This window comes from Hyaena hyaena, unplaced genomic scaffold (genome assembly GCF_003009895.1).
Source record: "Hyaena hyaena isolate Hyena2069 unplaced genomic scaffold, ASM300989v1 scaffold_723, whole genome shotgun sequence".
Lineage (NCBI taxonomy): Eukaryota > Metazoa > Chordata > Mammalia > Carnivora > Hyaenidae > Hyaena > Hyaena hyaena.
This window is the reverse complement of record NW_024081356.1, coordinates 739,928-758,664: the sequence shown is the minus strand read 5'-3', so window position 1 is coordinate 758,664 and position 18,737 is coordinate 739,928. Positions and strand designations below refer to the sequence as shown.

Below are 18,737 nucleotides of genomic sequence, written 5' to 3'. Positions count from 1 at the left end.
TTCGCTGTGCAAAAGCTTTCATTTATTTTTCTTTTGTTTTCCTTGCCTGAGGAGACATACCCAGAAAAATGTTGCTATGGTCAAGGCCCAAGAGATTACTGCCTGTGTTTTCTTACATGTGTTTTATGGTTTTGGGCCTCACATTGAATTCTTTAATCCATTTTGAGTTTATTTTTGTGTACGGTCTAAGAGAGTGGCCCGGTTTCATTCCTTTGCATGTGGCAGCCTAGTTTTCTCAGCACCATTTACCTAAGAGACTCAAACATCTTGGTTTTTTGTTTTGTTTTGTTTTTTAAGTAAACTCTATCCCCAATGTGGGGCTCAAACTCAAGACTCTGGTTCTACTGAATGAGCCAGACATTCGGCTGATTATTACTCATACCCTGATTATTCCTGATTGAATGCAGAGCTTTGTGACTTTATGTTTCAGAGTACTGGATTTTGTTGTAATCCTTTAAAGAATGTTTGATTTGAGGCTGGTGCATAGTTAAGTAACCTGCAGATCAGTTTGATCCTTCCAAGCCTTGCTTTACACTCTGTTATGGCATCTCCACAGCAGCCATTATTCGGGGACTACATTAATCCCACTGCTAAAATGTGACCCTTGTGGACTCTTATCCAGTGTCTTTCCAGTCTGGCTTCTGGCAATACAAAGTAAGTTCTGGAAATTATTCAGTCAACTGCTTTCTGGAAGTTCCTTTTTGGGCCTTATGGAGTTTCACCTCATATGTGTGCAGATCACTACATAGCCACAACTTGAGGTGATCTCTCTGCAGGCCTCTGGTGTTCTCTCTGTGCAGCTCTAATGTCTTCAGCACTGTGCCTCACTCTTCTCAGACTCTTATCTCTGTCTCAGTTCAGTGAGACTGCCAAACTGTTGTAGTTGCTCTTCCCTCTACTACAGCCTGGAAACTGCATCCAGACAGTAAACGGGAACAACTGTAGGATTTGCCCTGTTTCTTCCCTTCTCTTAGAGATCACAGACTCACGCTGCCTACTGTCCAATGTCTAAATCCGTGGTTTCATATATTTAGACTGGTTTTCTTATTGTTTAAGGCAGGAGGGCAATTTCTTTAGAAGTTAATCTCTCATGGGGAGAAATGCAAGATCTAATTAGCTACGTAACACTTAGTACCTAGTGGATGTCAGGCCCTATGCTAACCACTTCAAGTACATTATCTCATTTAATCCTCACAACAATACTGTGAAAGAAGTACTCATACTATCTTTGTTTTATAGATAAGGAAACTGAAGCTCTGAGGGATTTTAAGAAACTAGCCCAAGATACTACAGGTGGTGTAATAAGATGTGGAAGTAGGTTTCAAGTCCCAGGGGCATACGCTCTAAACCACTATGTTCCAGTGGTTGCACAATCTCTCTGAAGAGGGAAGAATGAGGTTAAGAGGCAAGAAGTAAGATAAAGCAAGGACACAAGGAAGCAAAAGATTTGAATAGCCTTTCTCCAAAGATAAACACAGTCAATAAGCATATGAAAAGATGGTCAACACCATTAGTCATCAGGAAAATGCAAATCAAAATCACACAATGAAATAGGGGCTACTTAATAGCCATTCTGATGGCTATAACCTAAAAGGTAGATAATAATAAGCATTGGCAAAGATAGGAAAAAACTACAAGCCTTGTGCATTGCTGGTGGGATTATAAAATGATGTAGCTACTATGGAATACAATTTGGCAGTTTCTGAAAGGATTAAAAACATAGGACTGCCAAGTAACACATAAATTCCACTCAAAAGAAATGAAAACCTATGTTCACACATAACTTGTAAACAAATGTTCATAATGGTACTTTTCATAACAGCTCAAAACAGACACAACCTACATGTTCATCGACTAATGAATGGTTAAGCAAAATGTAATATATCCATACAATGGAATATTATTTGGCAATACAAAAGAATGAGTTAATGATACATGGTATCACACGGATGGAGCTTTAAAACAGTACGCTACAGTGAAAAAAGTCAGTCACAGAAGAGCAAATATCATATGATTCATTTATATGACATGTACAGAACAGGTAAACCTACCGATATGAGACAGTTAAGAAGATTAATGGTTAACAAGGGCTGAGGAGAGGGTGAAAAGTAAGGAGTTACTGCTAAAGAGTACAATATTTCTTTTCGGAGTGATAAAAGTGAAATTTGATAGTGGAAATGGTTATACAACCTTGAGAATATACTGGAAACTTCTGAATTGTATACTTTAAAAAATATATTTTTTTTATGTTTTATTTATTTCTGGGAGAGCGAGCGAGAGAGAGCGAGAGAGAGCGAGAGCGCGTAAGCAGGAGAGGGTCAGAGAGAGAGAGAGATACAGAATCTGAACAGGCTATCAGCACAGAGCCCGACGCGGGGCTCAAACCCATGAACTGTGAGATCATGACCTGAGCCAAAGTCAGACGCTTAACCGACTGAGCCACCCCGGCGCCCTGAATTGTATACTTTAAAAGGGTGAACTTTATGGCATGTGAATTATATCTCAATAAAGACGTTACTAAAAGAAAATAAGTGAAATGAAGATGAACCATTCTTAGATTATTTTAGTGTTCCCAGTTAGGCTGGAATATTGGAAACCATAAGGCCTCACAATGCAACAAAAATGAGTGAAGCTAAGCAGCTAAGTGAGGGCACAAACCCATTCTTGCTTCAAGTCCCATACCTCCAATGACAGGTTACCTTTAGAACTGAACAGGACAATATTTGCTCACCACTGCGCGGACGGCTTTTTCTGAGCCTGTAACAGTCAAGGCAGACCCCAAATCCACATTTGCGACAAACCCAGTGGATGTTGAAGAGAGTTGTTTCACATACATCACACATCTCCCGCACACCACGCACTGCTCGCTTCCATGCCACTTTCTCTGGTGGAAAGAGGAAGAGGATATTGTTGGCATTGATCATCCTGAGTAACAGCAAAAGACCACAGATCCACTGAGTGCTCCTCAAACTGTTTTGTCCAGCAATAAAACTCAAAGATGCAAGAAGTTAGCGTTTCTATAAATATAAGAGAAACAAAATAGATGGAATTGTTAATATTTCTAAACAAGTGTCAACGATAGATATTTATGCCACGTGTTGTTACCTAAGATATTGTAAAAATTTCAATGTAGGGGAGCCTGAAATAAAAGGATTCTTTACTTGAAATGTAGAGTTTAATGTCTTGAGAGAATTTTCCTTGGTGTAGAAATAGGGTACAGTATCTCACAGACCTGGAAACATCATAAATGTCTGAATAACTGCGGGTTCTAGGTGTGAAACATTGTACCCACTAGCACTCCATCTACTCACAAGCCATATAATATCACTTACTAATACAAATAGGTTCAAAGCAAACTGAAAATATTCAGAGTGACCCAAACCCAGACAGAGATCAGGGAAGGAATAATGTCTGCTGGATACAGTGAGAGTCTCAGCTCCTTAGTTTGCTACAAAGAGAAGTCTTATCAGTCTTAATTTGTCCACAGAGAATGCCATTTGTCACTCCTTCTACTCCCATGACGTAAAAGAAAAGCTCCCAAGTAACAGTGCCTGGAAAACATGGAAGAGGGTGTCTTACGGTGTGGCTCTACCATCATCATGGCCTCTTTCTCCGACATCACGAGCTGGCAGAACTGGTCCCCAACGTTGGCCAGTATGTATTTTGAGGTTTCTAGGTCTATTCCTTCTGCAAGGGAGGAAGAGGGAATCCATAGATTCATGGCATCAGGGTCACTTTGCTGGGGACTCAGAAACCCCTCTACACGGAGTACTCCCTTTCGAGTGAAGATCAACCTGAGACAGGAAGGCAGACAATCAAATATATGGTAAATAGCAGCCATACAAACTAAAACACACCTGAAACCTTAGGATCCAAAAAAATTAAAAAGCCTTAAAAGGCATCAGAGTGCATTAAGAATTTTCACCCTAGGTGGCACCTGGCTGGCTCAGTCAGAAAAGCATGTGACTCTTGATCTTGGGGTTATGAGTTCCATCCCCACATTGGGTGTAGACAGATTTAAAAAAGAAAAAAAATTAAGTCTATTCATTTATTTTGAGAGAGAGAGAACATGAAAGGGATAGGGGCAGAGACAGGGAGACACGGAATCCCAAGGAGGCTCTGTGCTGATGCAAGGCTTGATCTCATGAGCTGTGAGATCCTGACCTGAGCCAAGATCAACAGTCGGATGCTTAACTGGCTGAGCCATCCAGGTGCCCCTCCAAATTTTGTTTAAAAACTAATTTTCATCCTATTTGACCAACACAGTATCCATTCTCTGAAATAGTAGAAAGGCTTATTATTAATACTTAATATGTCTGGGTTCTTTAAAAAGCTGTGTCCAGAAATGCCTTTTAGTTTCTCTATTCACTTGATCCACATGTGCACCCACACCATGGAATATGACCAGAGAAAAAGAGCCAAGCTCACTGTCACATTTGAAATTCATGTCTACCTATGTCAGGTGAGCCCTTCATGTTGCCTTCCAGTTACAATAGTTTCCTGGTGCACCCCCTCTCCTAGATACCTGTTTTGTACCTTCTTTCTTTTCTAAACTCCAATATAATTCTCTCATAAGATCTTGCTACATATTCCATGGAGAAAATACAAGGAGCCAGAAGAGATGTCCTGCAAGTTCCCATCACTATACTACCATGCCTTCCAGCAACTGGGCCCATGTTTCATCTGACCTGCAGCTGCTAGAAATGAACCAGGATCCCAGCGCAAGACCAATTTCTCCACCTATGCTCTATCTACATCCTCTCCTGTCACATAGGCAGCCCTCTACATAATCTCTCTTCTACATCATCTATCTTCCTCTCTACTGAATCTTTCTTATATTTGAACTTGCTATCTTGAAAATCCTTTAAAAATTTTCTATCTCAAAAATCCTCTCAATCCACACCCTCTTCCATTTATCTGCTTGTAAGAGCCATGTTTCTTGACCAGGTTGTCTATACTGATTGTTATCAGTTCCTCTTCCCTTGTATTTTTTCCTATTCCACTCCAATCAGGCTTTTCCTCACCAACATACCAGAGCTGTTTTTGACAAGGTCATTACCTCTTGTTAAATCCAACAGTAGCTTTTAGTTCTCATTTGACCTGGCCCAATCCCCAGTGTTTGTCAGAGTTCATTATTTCTTCTTGGAAATACTTTCTTCATTTGCCTTCCAGGATACTTCACTGTTCTTTCTCAGCTGCCTTTACTAGCTCCTCCTCATCTTTCCCACCTGTCAATGTGGGAGAACTCCAGGATTCGGTCCTAGGAATGCTTTTCTTCTCTGTCTACACTTGGAAGTCCTTCAGTGATCTCAATTAGACTCAAACCTTTAAATACCTGGTGACATCCAAATTTTTAATCTGCCTGCACTTTCCCCCTCAAATCTAGAGTTGAATATTTAGCTTCCCTTTCAACCTCTCCATCTAGAAATCTTTTTTTGTTTTAAGTTTATTCATTTATTTTTTTGGAGACAGAGAGCAGAGGACGGGGAGAGGACGGAGAGAGAGAGGATCCTAAGCAGGCTGTGCACTGTCAGCACGAAGCCCGATGTGGGACCCGAACCCATGAACTGAAATCAAGAATCAGATACTCAACTGACAGAACCACTCAGGTGCCCCTCAATCTAGAAACCTAATAGGCATCTCAAATTTCACATGCCCAAGTTAAAAGTTCCCATTTTCTTCCCCAAACCTGCTTTTCCCTAAGAAATCTCCTTATCAGTAAATGGCAATTCCATTTTTCCAGTTTTCAGGTCAAAAGCTTAGAATCCATTTCTCCTTTCATACTCCATGTCTAATTCATCAGAAAATCATGTGAGTTCTACCTTCAAAATAGATCCTTAATCCAACTGGACTCATCACTTCCATCAGTAGGCCACTGTCATTCTCACCTGGATAATTCCAACAGCCTCCTAATTTCTCCGTTGTTTCTGCCTTTGCCTCAATATAATCTATCCTCAAGAAGGTAGTCAAAGTGACCCTTTAAATCATTCCTCAGTGTCACTCATAAACTAAAAACCTCCAATGTCTTCTTATTCAGCAAGCCAAGGCCCTTAGAGTAGTCCTTTAAAATATGGACCCATCATTAACTCTGTGACCTCAATTCACCTACCCTCACTCTGTACTTAGCCACCCTAGGTACATAAACACACCAGGAATATTCCAGCCTCAGGACAGCAGTCCTTGTGCCTTCTACCTGGAAAACTTGTCTCCGGGAAAAACGTGTGGTCCACTCCCTCACCTCCTTCAGGTCCTTACTCAAATCTCACTTTCTCAAGTCATCCTATTTAACTACAGCCTCTCAAGGGATGCCTGGGTGTTTCAGTCGGTTGAGTATCTGACTTTGGCTCAGGTTGTCATCTCATGGTTCGTTGAGTTCAAGCCCTGCACTGGGCTCACTGCTATCAGCCCACAGCCTGCTTTGGATCCTCTGTCTGCCCCTTTCTCTGCCTCTCCCTCGCATGCGCTCTCTCTCTCAAAAAAACACAAATAAACAAGCCCCACTAAACTGTAGCCTTTCTAACCTCCCCACAGTTCAATCCTCTTTCCTGTCTTTATTTGTCTCTTATTATCAGCTAACATGCCGTAACTTTAATCTCTTTTCCTTATTTATTGTCTGCCTTCTCAGCAAACTTTTTAAGGGCTGGATTTTTATGGTTTTATACACTGTTTAATCCTCAATGTCCACAACAGTGGCTGGCACACAGTACATGTTCAGTAAACACTTGCAGAATAAGTGAAGCTACACTATGTGGATAAACCATTTGGATTTCTATATTTTAAAAATTAAGAATTCTTGGAGATTATTTAGAAGAAATTCTTCTTCTAAGTTTATCATGCAGAAAAAAGTGACTATCTACTGTTTGGTAAAAGCAGGGGATACTCCCAGGATTTTCATTAGTTATGTCTGTTTCAAAGACACTTCACAGTATCTCCTTATCTTACTTCCCCTTCTCTCTGAGACTCAAGTAACTCTGGCACCAAAGAGTTATAAAGGGTCAGGCACATCCATAATACAAAATGGCATCCTTCTGCTTGTACCACTGGTTTCACATGGAATCCAAATTAGGAATAACTCAACGTAGTTCAGGGACCAGAGGCTGAGGCTGTTCAATTCCTTAAGGACAAAGCCACAAGTCACTTCACAATCCAAACAAGTGAATGGCTACTATGGACAAAGCCTCAGTAGGCTCTAAGAGCAAACAGGTTAAGGAAAACAAGGAAAAGATCTGACATATGCTTACAGATTCAGACAGTGGGAGGTGCGTATCACTAATGGAAACTGGGAAGGAGACACACAGGTTTGGGTACCTCCGGAAGTGAAAGAAGCGGCAGGCCACAGTGGAATCATCTTGTTCCTGTTCCTTAAACTTCCGATACCGTTCCAGGCGGCACTCCCGACACTTGTGCAGGTGAGGGGCTACATTGATGCATGACCCATCCTGCAAGAAGGGCTCTCCGGACTGCTTCAGCTTCTTCACTTTGCTCACATCTTTCAGCACTGACTGGCCAACTGTAGCAAGGGAAGGTGAAACGGTTGGTCATGAATGGTATCAATGAGACCCAACAACATGATCCTCTTGGGGATGAATTCTTGTCCTGACCCGGGTCACTGCTCCTTGCCATGGCTGGGCTTGTGCTCATCATGTCTAGCCTTGACAGAAAGGGAGGGAGCCAAGAGGCTTCAACAGGAAGCTAAGGACCATGGGAAATTTGTAGGCATTGCCCCATTACAGGAAACAACTCTGGTATGGGTGAGGAAAACCCAAGAAGGTAGAAGGTAGCCAATTGCCTCTAGCCTCTCAGGATACAACTGTTCTATTAATCATAGACTGTTGGGCCCCCATGGTATCAATTCTTAATGAAAACAGTTATAGACACTTGCCCTTACACAGTTCTGAGCTATAAGCTCACAGCATAGGAGTTAATGGCTTTTGGAAGAAGTGTTAAAACCTTATATATCTAAGAGAAAAGCAAATCTGAGCGGTGATTCTTTTTGCCTAAGTCTATGAAAGGCTGCTATATGAGAACAGAGTCCAGTACTCAGTAACTCCTCTAATGTAAATTAAAGAGGATGGGCCAAAGCGAAGTAGAAAGTGATAAGAAAAACACCAGGAAAGAACTCTTGACTGAAAGGTATACAGGGATCTTCCCTTTCCCTGTTCTCATTATACAGGTAGATATCCCTCTTACATACAGTACTGGGGTTAGATGCAATCCTGCCCTGAACCAACAGGTCTGATGAGGGGCCTCTAATGGGCCCTTTTGGCCATGTTATTCTATATGATTATGGAACTTTCCATCAAAGAAAGGGCTTCTGCTACTCAAGAGCACAACAGGCATCCGAGGCTAGTGCTAGAGCCAAGCCCATGAATAAGCCCAGTAAGATCACCTTTCAGGGGCGCGGTCCGTGGCCGGCCCTTTGGGGCCTGCTTCCCTTTGCCTTTGCCCAGCAATAGCTCAGCACTGCGCTCCCCATTGGGGCCCAGTTTCCCCATCAGGTGCTCTGGAATCCCCTTCAGGCCAGTCTTGGCCTGCAGCTGCTCCTCAGAGTCGCTCAAATCTGATAGGTCACTGTTGGTGCTGGAGTCCGAGTCCTGTCTACAAGCCAAGCTTCGCTCATCCAGTGAGAACCTTTTCACAGCTTCAAAAGGAGCTTTGTTCTCCTGTGAAAAATCTGCTGGGGAGGACAGAAAGCTGCCTGAGTGCCTGCCAAAGACGTTACTAAAGGTTTTGAGGAGGGGATTGTCCTGTTGCCCAGGCCCCACAGTTGGCCTCTCCTCTGTGGGGCTGGAGGAGAGAGTAGGCATCTCAATGGGTTGGGTGAGGCTGCTGGTGGGTGAACTGGAGCGGCCATTCCCCATGGCTGATAGGCTTGGACCCCCGGTGGTAAGAGCTGAGCCCAGAACACCAGACACCAGTTTGGAGGAGTCAGTTGTGATGAAGAGGGTTTTCTTCTTTGCTAAAGATGCTGAATCTGTAGAAGAGTGAGCCTCGGGCCAGCTGGGTGCTGCCTTAGAGGTGACAGTGGTAGCAGAGGAAGAGCTACCTGATGCCTGAGATACAAAGCTGCTGAAAGGGCTATGTTCAACCTTCTCCACAAATGCCAGGAAAGGATTAGAGGGCTCTTCTCGGGATAGTTTAGGGGGCTGTAAAAATAGATTTTCATGACTCTCTGGGGTGCGGGCATTTAGGAGGCTCCGTGGGAAGGCTGGCGTGAGGGTGGGCATGGACTCTGCAGGCATCTTCCGGTCCACAGAGCTGCCAGCCTTAGAGCCTGATTTAGTGTCTGCTCCAAGAGCGGATCTACCTTTACACAGGCTCTCAAGGCTTTGTTTGAATGAGTCTCGACTGGAGGAATCATCAGCCAAACTTTCTGAAACGGTAGTGAAGTAGTTACTGGTGGGTAAAGTTTGGGACATGCATTGAAAAAACAAATTTTTGGAGAGATCGGAGTCTTTCTGAGACTCTGGTGCAGAGCTACAGCCAAAAGAAAAACCCAAAGGTTTGTTCTCTGTGGCTAGAACCCCATTGGACTGGCTCCTTCCACTTCCAAAAGTCAAAGGCTGTGATGAACTTGGGAGAGATGCTCCAAATCCAGAAGAGGCCAGAACAGTATTTCTTGAATTCTGAAAAGAAGGTAGCCTGAATTAGTAATTCTAGTTTCTCTTGACAACCTTACCACCTCTTTCCTGGACCTAGGCCAACATTTCTTGTGGGTCGAATCAACTTTTCTCTCCTACAATTCCATGAAAATTGCTCTTGTAACTAGATTTCACCAGCATTAGAGATGAAACCTGCCACAGACCAGAGAGAGGACTTCTTTAAAAAGGTGAACTAGAGATAGAAGGATGTCACTCATCCTGCTACTCCCCTGGTTGTTAGCCAACTGGCTGTCACAGCACTAGGAAGCTGCGTAGGATTCTCAGTTTCTATTTGGAAATGAAGACTCTACCAGGAACTGGAGAAAAGGATTCCTGAACAGACAGATATCAGCTTTTACTTTGAAATGTACCTAGCGACCCTGTAATATTAATTTCTCTCAATGACCTTAGCTACTGTCAGAGTTTTGATTTACTTAAACTAACCGCTCATCTTACAAAAGTGACTTCTGCACCATAACAATCCCATTGTACATTAAGGAAAAATATTCTCTTTCTTACTCTGAAACTCCCCAAAATGGACCCTTTTAGAATTTGGCCATTTATTTATGGGTCCGAATCAACGTAAAGGTTGAGTATCTATTTCAATTAAAGTGAGACCTAAAGCTGTTAAATTATCAGGGTATCTGGGTGACTCAGTCAGTTAAGCATCTGACTTCACCTCAGGTTAAGATCTCATGGTCCGTGAGTTTAAGCCCCGTGTTAAACTCTGTGCTGACAGCTCGGAGGCTGCAGCCTGCTTCAGATTCTGTGTCTCCCGTCTCTCTGCCCCTCCCCCATCCATGTGCGCACATGCGTGCGCGCTCTCTCTCTCAAAAAAAAAACATTAAGAAAAAAAGATGTTAAATTATAGAAAACACACTCATTACTCAACCTTTTGTTATCATTAGGATCTAACAAACCTCTAAACAGGAAAAGTGTAGATACAGATACACCTACCAAACAAAAGCATTCAGCTTAACAAATTAGAGAATGAAAAAATATTTTCCTTTTTTTCACCTTGAAAATGTTAACTTATGCATGTAAATAAAAGGTGTGTGCATAAAGAAGGGGAGGATCACTTTCATATATATTATACAAACAGGGAAACATCCATCTACATCCATGTGGGTCTGAACATTTAAAATCAAACTTCAGGTAGTAGTAGTAGGATATCACTAAACATTCATTTTAAAACACAGCAAACAGTGGCTTCAAGCAACACATATACTAAAATACGGCAAATAAAAATTATTCTAAGAGTGCTTAACGTATATGGGGTTTCCTTCTGGGGTGATGAAAATTTCTGGAACTAGAAAGTGGTGATGTTTGTGTAACACTGTGGATGTACTAAATACTGCAGTATTTTAACATTTTAATGATTAAAATAGTAAACTTAATGGTTATTACTTTCCACATGAAAAAAATTTATTCCATATAAATAAAAGGGTTATTGTTCAAAACAAGGGGTGTGTGTGTTAATTTACTTAAGTTAGTCATTAAATATGCAACAAAGAGCCTACATTAGGACTTTCCTTGAGGGCGGCATAGAGGCATGAGAACCAGGTATGCCACCTATAGCTTGCCTCTAGTTGACATTTGCCACAGAGGCGGTTTCAGGGCATTTTAGAGTTAAAAACTTAAAGTTTATTATCCATACATATATATTTTTAAGGTAAACTACCTTAGTCAAACTCACAAACTGGGAGATCAAGAGTCACATGCTCTACCACCAACTGAGCCAGCCAGGCACCCTATTATTCCTTTTTTTTTTTTTCCTTCCCACTAATCAACTACTACTGACTTAAACCCCCTTCCAACTAAAAAGAAGAGAATAGAAAGACACAGCCCTAGGGACTACCTGTTGTTTCATTAGTAGAATTTGGCCAGGAGCCTTGACACCTGCATGACTCCAAGGATCCAACATGGGTAGCTAAGGTTTCACTACTAAAGTTACCCTTTAAAAATAAATATACACATGAATGAAAAATAACTTGGATGGTCTTTCATTTTCCTTCACATGATTAAATTCTAAATCCTTTTCTTATAAGAAAGTGATGACAAATTGATTTCAACTTAATTTTTAGGGCAAGAAATTTCCTGGGGGCTATGTCCCTATTTTAGATTTGATACCATAATGAAACTTCCTTTTTTGTACTTTTAAATCGAATCCCAAGAGAATACCTAGGCTGACACATTACCAAAATCACTGATACAGTCACAGAAACTCCTCCAACCTATTTGGAAAATGCCCTTTGAATCCACATTTCTTCTAGTTAGCTTTGCCACCCCGAGAATAACAGCATTCAGTGGATCTCTTCTAGCAGGAGAGGATCTCCTCTACTTTGTAACTCCCCTTTACATCTACACTGTCTTTGACACGAAGTGGATTTTAATTAGTTTGAGCAAAATAATGACTTACACACAGTGGAAATCCACTTAAGAGCCTCACCTAATTCTCTTGGGAATCCTGGTCAACTAACAGAAGACAAACCATTTATCAGAATGAAATCTGCATTTACAGCCCTTCTCTTCTGCCTGGACATTTCACCTCCCTCCCCATCCCTGCACACTAGGGAGTCACAAATCACATTTGCTAGGAGGGGGAGAACTCAGATGAAATGTATATGCCATGTTTTATCTGGCATTGTTATGCCTAAAATAATTCCATCTTAAGATGTGAGCTCCTTCACATACGGATTTTAATTCCTTGCCTTTAATATACAGTACTTAGCACACAGTAGTTTCTTGACATAATTTAAATAATCATATAGTATTTTGATTTTGTATTTCATATTCTAGCTTGAAGACACAGCCAGTTAAAAAAAAATTAGTATCATAAATCATCTTTGCTGTATAAAATAAGAGTTAAAAGACTGAGAAATGATCCTGATATGGTTTCAAATTTAACTTGTATTTTTTTAAAAGCGTATCTATCTATCTATCTATCTATCTATCTATCTATCTATCTATCTATCTTTAAGTAGGCTTCATGCCCAGTACGGAGCCCAATGTGGGGCCTGAACTCAGAACCCTGAGATCAAGACCTGAGTTCAGATTAATAGTGGGACACTTAACCGAGTGAGCTACCCAGGTGCCCTGATGTTAACTTTTATTTAACAGAATACTGTTCCATTTCAGCAACAGTACATGCAAATCAGATAAAGAACATAGTAGATTAGCTACTACTGTGATTAATTCCATCAAATTTTATAGGTAAGTCTTAAAAAGATTAAGTCAGAAAACAAAACAAAACAAACCCCTTTTATAGACATGTCAAATCATGGAAAGAAGCCCAGCCTCAAAGGAGAATATCATAGAAAATGATGAACTAAAAATGGGATGGTAATAGTTGCTCTCACATAGCCTTAATTATAGTTTCACTGTTACCAACACTGTAATTCATTAACCTTGCCTCTCATAGGCCTGGTAGAGGCTCAACCACTATGCGAACTAAATAGATAATTGAATTAAAAAGATTCCCCATCAGATCTATTTTAACATCTCATTAAATTGGGTTTTATAATCAGTTTTTGATTAGTGCAATTGTTCGGGTGACTTTTAGGACCTGATAAACTTATTAAGATATACACATTTGCCCAATGAGCAGTAAAGGACTGTTCAGAGCACAATTTAGAACATCGTAAAAATACTTCCTTCCCTGTGGCATTTTAGATGCTTTTTAGTGTGTTAACAATAAAGTAGGGTAAAAGAATAACCCAAATCTTACAAATCTGCCCCTGAAACAACTCACCTCTCCCGGGACCTGTAACCGGCTGCCTTTCTGTTTTTCCGGCCCAGTCCCTGTTGCAAGGCCAGTGTCTGAGATCCTCACCGTGGTTGGGGTGGAGCTGGCGGTAGTGACCACAGCTGCTGAAGCCACCATGCCCTGGCCAACTTGTTCCAGTGTTTTTCCTGCCTCTTTGTTTTCGGCTCCACCCACCTCTGGGGCCAAAGGTGTCTGACCTGTGGCTGCAGAATATGGAGTGAAAGGTACAGGTGTGTCCCCACCTACAGGTTCATCCTGTACCACCAGAGTCCTGCCGTTTTCTTTGGTGTAAGTGGCAAAGCGAATGTTGCGGTTAATCTGGGGGACAAATGTAGTCGGTGGCTGCTTGGCTCTCTGATCCAGCCCTGGCTCTCCACTGGCATTCCCTCCTTTCCAGGGCCCTCGGCTCGCCTCACCTCCATCGCTCCCATTACTGTCTACTTCACCCCTGTCTCCTTTTAATTTCTTTGATGCAGGGTCACACCCAGAGTCCGAAGCACTTTTCCTCCTCCGGCCATCTTTCCCCTCTATGCTCTCTCTCTTCTTCTTTCCTTTGGAAGATTTTACTGCTTTTAACGTACCCCCCTACAAAACAAAATTCAAGAAAGATTTATTACAAGGAACCTTCCATCCTGTGAAAACCATAAACCATTAGCTCTTTCCCATCTCTAGAAGCAGACAATCAAAGCAGGCAGATTGCTACATTCCAATGCCAGCTCTAAGACATCCCTTTAGTCAGAAAGCTCCAATCTTCCTGTGACTCAATTTACACACATATTCAAGATAAGAGTTACTAAAAGATAACTCACTTAGCAAACCCTCCCCTTAAATTCAATGCTTCCTCAAACGGACTGTTTTGAGGGCTTTAAAAATTTGTGGTATTTCTTTTATAAAATAAGACTGCTATTGCCAGGCTGGGAGCTCATTTGCCCCTTGATGAAAAAAAAGTCTTTCTTTCATATTTTTTCCTTGTTTGCCTGACAATGGCATTTCAAGTGTTGAAATATAAAATCTCCTTTATCCAGAAGTCACTAAAAAACTGGTGACAACTTAACAATCAAAGACTAACAGTGGTGACTCTGTGACCAGAGGAAAAGTGAGCCCAACAAACAAATGTGGATTGCTCTTGTGGACACTATAAATACTCAAACAATCTCCAGAACTTATTTCAAAATTTTAGACAAAGGAAAACAAAAAAAGCAGGCTACCAAAGATGATACAGCCAAATCCCACAGCTCTTCCAATAATTTCAGCCTATTTCATGAAATCTTATGCCATATTTGAGAGGCCCAACAAGCTTAAAAGATAGAAGATAAGGAGACACAATTCCTATCTCTGAATAAACTCCTCCCCTGACAAAGGCATGGGGAAAGGGGCTAAGAACACAGTTACCATTCTTTCAAGCAATCTTTGTGCAGCAAGAATTTACGTCTAAAATATTCTTAGAATGGTATCCCACCATGAAGCAATGGTATTGTTTTGTTGTTGTTGTTTAGGTTTATTCAGTTAACTTTCAGATAGTTTTACTCAAATAACATGTGTTGGGCTGGCAATAAGCTAGTGATACGTAGTTATTTAGCCATTAATATTTACCAACTTCATCAAACTACTCTTACTGCCTTTGACTATAGATTCTGTAGGCAGATCTGTATTTTTGTTGTAACCATTATTATAGTTATAACTGTAACTTCTGCAAGTTTTATATTTCTTCTTGCCAGTTCTAGCTTCTGTATTCTCTCTCATTTCTGCTGCCTTCATTTCCATTTTTTCTCCCTTAATTTCCTTTTATAGCTCTTAACCAAACTCGAGATTTACTCCTGTTCCCCCCATACTATTGGTAATCTGCTGGTGAAACCACAGATCTCACCACTAACACATCGAGCCAAGTTGCTGATCTTGGCTCATAGCAACTTCCCTGAACTTACGTGTATGTCCTACTTGACAGTGAGCTGCTCACAAGTGAGTAGATACTGAGACCAATAGTCTCCAGCTCTATCTGACCAACTGAATAGTGACTAGCATATTAAGTAGTACTTAATGAATGAATGAAATAAGGGAGGGAATAAAAATGGGCCCAACACACCATCAAAGTAAAAGGTGTTTTCAGTCATGTAAATAGTCAGAAGACATATCCTACTTGAGGCAATATAATAGATAGTAAAGAGCTATTGAATTCAACCCTGATTCTTCTTTTCCTAATTTGATCTTGTTATATCAAGTCAAGAATGACTGGATAAAGATGAGAAGAACTCTATACTTACTTAGCAGGACTGGCCAAGACAGCAATATTACAGAGATGCTAAGAGACTGAGAAATATATGGATAGATGGCTGTCATAGTCAATGTCTTACTGAAGAAAATTCACACAGGATTCCTTGATTGATTAAGGCACTGATTTTTTATGTACCTTTATTTGGGTTATGATAATTCTGAATGAACCAAGAGCCTGGTTCACAGTAATTATGGAGTAATCCACTGTGTGCTGAGCACTGACCTAGGCACCTGTTTGATTTGAGTTTTCTTGGGATACAAAATTTCAGACTTCTTGGGAGCTCACTACCACCTAATGGAAAGAAAAAGTGGATGCAGCTTTTCCATTTCTTATTACTGGATAGATTATAAATATTACTACAGGTTATTACAGTCTTAACTGTCTAGTGTATCTTTTAAATATATCTGTCCTGAATGAATGTAAAAAGAAATAGTTTTGCTATGCATTTTAAAAATGCTAAGCAAAATAGCCATGCTTAAAAGAGTTTTCTTAGACTACATCTCCTGTTTGAGACTATATTTCCCTTAAGTTGAAAAGACTGTGGTGAGAGTAAAAAATGTATAATGGCCAGAGTGGAAACCCAAAGGGCACCCATGGATAACACACACATGAGGAATCTGCATAACAAGATAAAGAAAGTTCATGAGTCTGCTCAGAGATTCATTCGATTACTGTACCTCGCTCTGAGTAGTTGAATTATCCATCAGCATCACATGGATCAGTCTGGGATCTACGGACTTCATCTCACCACTCTAGAGTAGAAGAAGGATAGCAGAAAATATGAAAAAGGGGTGGAAAAAAGGTTTAAGCCTTGTCCAAAGACATAATTATGTATTTTTCTAATCCATGTAATTATCTGTTTCTTTCCCCCAAGAGAATGAAAGCTCCATGAAAACAGGGATCTCTACGATCTCAGTCACTGCCAGAATAACAACATCCAAAACAAGGTCTAGAATACAGTAAGCACTCAAATATTTGGTTAATGAATGAATGAAAGAATTGAGTTCAATGACCAAGTGTCTCTTTTAGAGACATGAATTTCAAATTCTACATCTCTAAAATCTTCCTATTCTGTACATATCAAAAAGTAAAAACCTACAGAACCAAAAGTTATTAAAGGAACCACTCTACTAATAAAGAATAAAAGCATTAGGGAGCAGACAATTTAAAAGACAGTGTCAGACTTAATTCACATATTCTATGATCTAAAATATTATATACTTAAAAACTTACTCTAATAAATAATGTGATACAGTATGTAATCATATCTGTTTAAGGATATTCACTGAAGCATTATTTGTATTACTGAAAATAATGGCAATGATTTAAATGTCCACCAATTTTAGATTGAATTTGTTATGACATATCCATTCAGTGGAACATCTATTTTAATAAGGATGAGACAAATTTCTATGTATGTTTACACAGAAAGATGTTGATAATCTACAGTTAAGTAAAAAAGGTAAATTATAGAACTATATGTATTGTATAATCCCATTTGTTAATAAAGTATGGTTCATATACATATCACATAAATATATAGCATGTAAACATTACACATACACACACAGAGAAGATATTTGGAAGAATATAGAAAATACATACCAAACTGTTAATGGCAGTTACCAGTGAGGGGAGTGATATTTGCCTGGAGAGGGTAGCTTCCAACATCTACTTTATATATGTGTATTTTTGGAATTAAAAAAAAATTTTTAAATGTTTATTTTTGAGAGAGAGAGAGAGAGAGACAGACAGAATGAAGGAGGGGCGGGGGTGGGGGGAGACACAGAATCCAAAGCAGGCTCCAGGCTCTGAGCTGTCAACAGAGAGCCCAACGTGTGGCTCGAACTCACAAATTGGGAGATCATGACCTGAGCCAAGTTGGACGCTTAACTGACTGAGCCACCCAGGCACCCCTAAATGAAAATTAGTAATTTTTTTTAAAACTCAGTAAGTAATTAAGTAAAAATCATTTATGCTTACATTACATGTGGCTGCTAAGAGCAACTCTGAAACCAATTCAAAGATAAATACATTTATGTTTGCCTCAAAACACTCATCTGGGGCACCTGGGTGGCTCAGTCGGTCAAGCCCGTCCAACCTCAACTCAGGTCATGATCTTGCAGTTCAAGACCCACATCGAGCTCTGTGCTGACAACTCAGAGCCTGGAGCCTGCTTCAAATTCTGTGTCTCCTTCTCCCTCACTCCCCCTCCCTGGCTCACACATATACTCTCTCTCTCTCAAAAAAAAAAAAAAAAAATCCATTCATCTATTGTTTTTCTTAGACAATTCTCCAGGTATCTCTAGATACTGTTTATGTTTTGTTTTTTAATTTACTTCATTAGAAACAACGCATTTTTTCACCACTCAAGGGGGGGTGGCATAAGTATTACAGAAGCAAATGCTAACTGACCAGATTTTAAACTACCAACCTTTATGGATATGATAAAATGATGATAATACCACTTCACATTTTTACACTGTTTTATAGAGTGCAAAGCAGGTTCAAATCTATTATCTCAGTTCCCAAAACAGTGTTGAAGTGGGGCTGGGGGATTACCTAATTATCTCTTAATTTTCAAATGAGAACAATGAGGTTAAGAAAGTTGAATAGCCTTTCTCAAGGTCATATAGTCATTAAGTGAAAGAGCTGGAGACAGAACCCAAGTTTTCTTACATAGTGCTAAATGCTCCCTTTCTCTACACCACCCTCTGTAAGGGGATGGATGAATCTTAGAGGAAATAACCCAAAACCTCACCTCAGTTACAGAAACCTCCATAAGACGGGTGATGGAGTCTTGATGGCTTACAACACCACAAAGCCAACTTTCTTCCCCCTCTGGCTGGTATACTTTGACCCTGTGACCTTGAACACTGTAGGGACCTACAGGAGAGATAAGTCAGTACTGAAAATATTTGGCTAAGCTATAATTCATGGTTGTTTCTAAAAGCAGAAGGAAAACTATGGTGTAAGTATTTAGCACCTTCAGTTCTCCTGTATGGAGTTGAATAAATGAACAATTTTAGATTTACCATATTAAGCAACTTAAAAACAA

General features: G+C 40.3%; 1 protein-coding gene across 2 annotated transcripts in view; it reads right to left on the bottom strand.

Moving 5' to 3' along the window:
- Positions 1–18,737, bottom strand: part of KDM3B (lysine demethylase 3B) — a 68,211-nt gene that overhangs the window by 25,221 nt on the left and 24,253 nt on the right. Inside the window, exons 5-11 of one of the 2 annotated variants that reach the window (XM_039217919.1) lie at positions 18,441–18,565; positions 16,357–16,431; positions 13,393–13,992; positions 8,390–9,626; positions 7,309–7,510; positions 3,580–3,794; positions 2,732–2,884 (exon numbers count right to left, since the gene is read on the bottom strand). In XM_039217919.1, coding sequence (XP_039073850.1) covers positions 2,732–2,884; positions 3,580–3,794; positions 7,309–7,510; positions 8,390–9,626; positions 13,393–13,992; positions 16,357–16,431; positions 18,441–18,565 — 2,607 coding nt within the window. The remainder of the gene's footprint in view (positions 1–2,731; positions 2,885–3,579; positions 3,795–7,308; positions 7,511–8,389; positions 9,627–13,392; positions 13,993–16,356; positions 16,432–18,440; positions 18,566–18,737) is intronic. The other variant, XM_039217920.1, reaches the window with a different exon arrangement.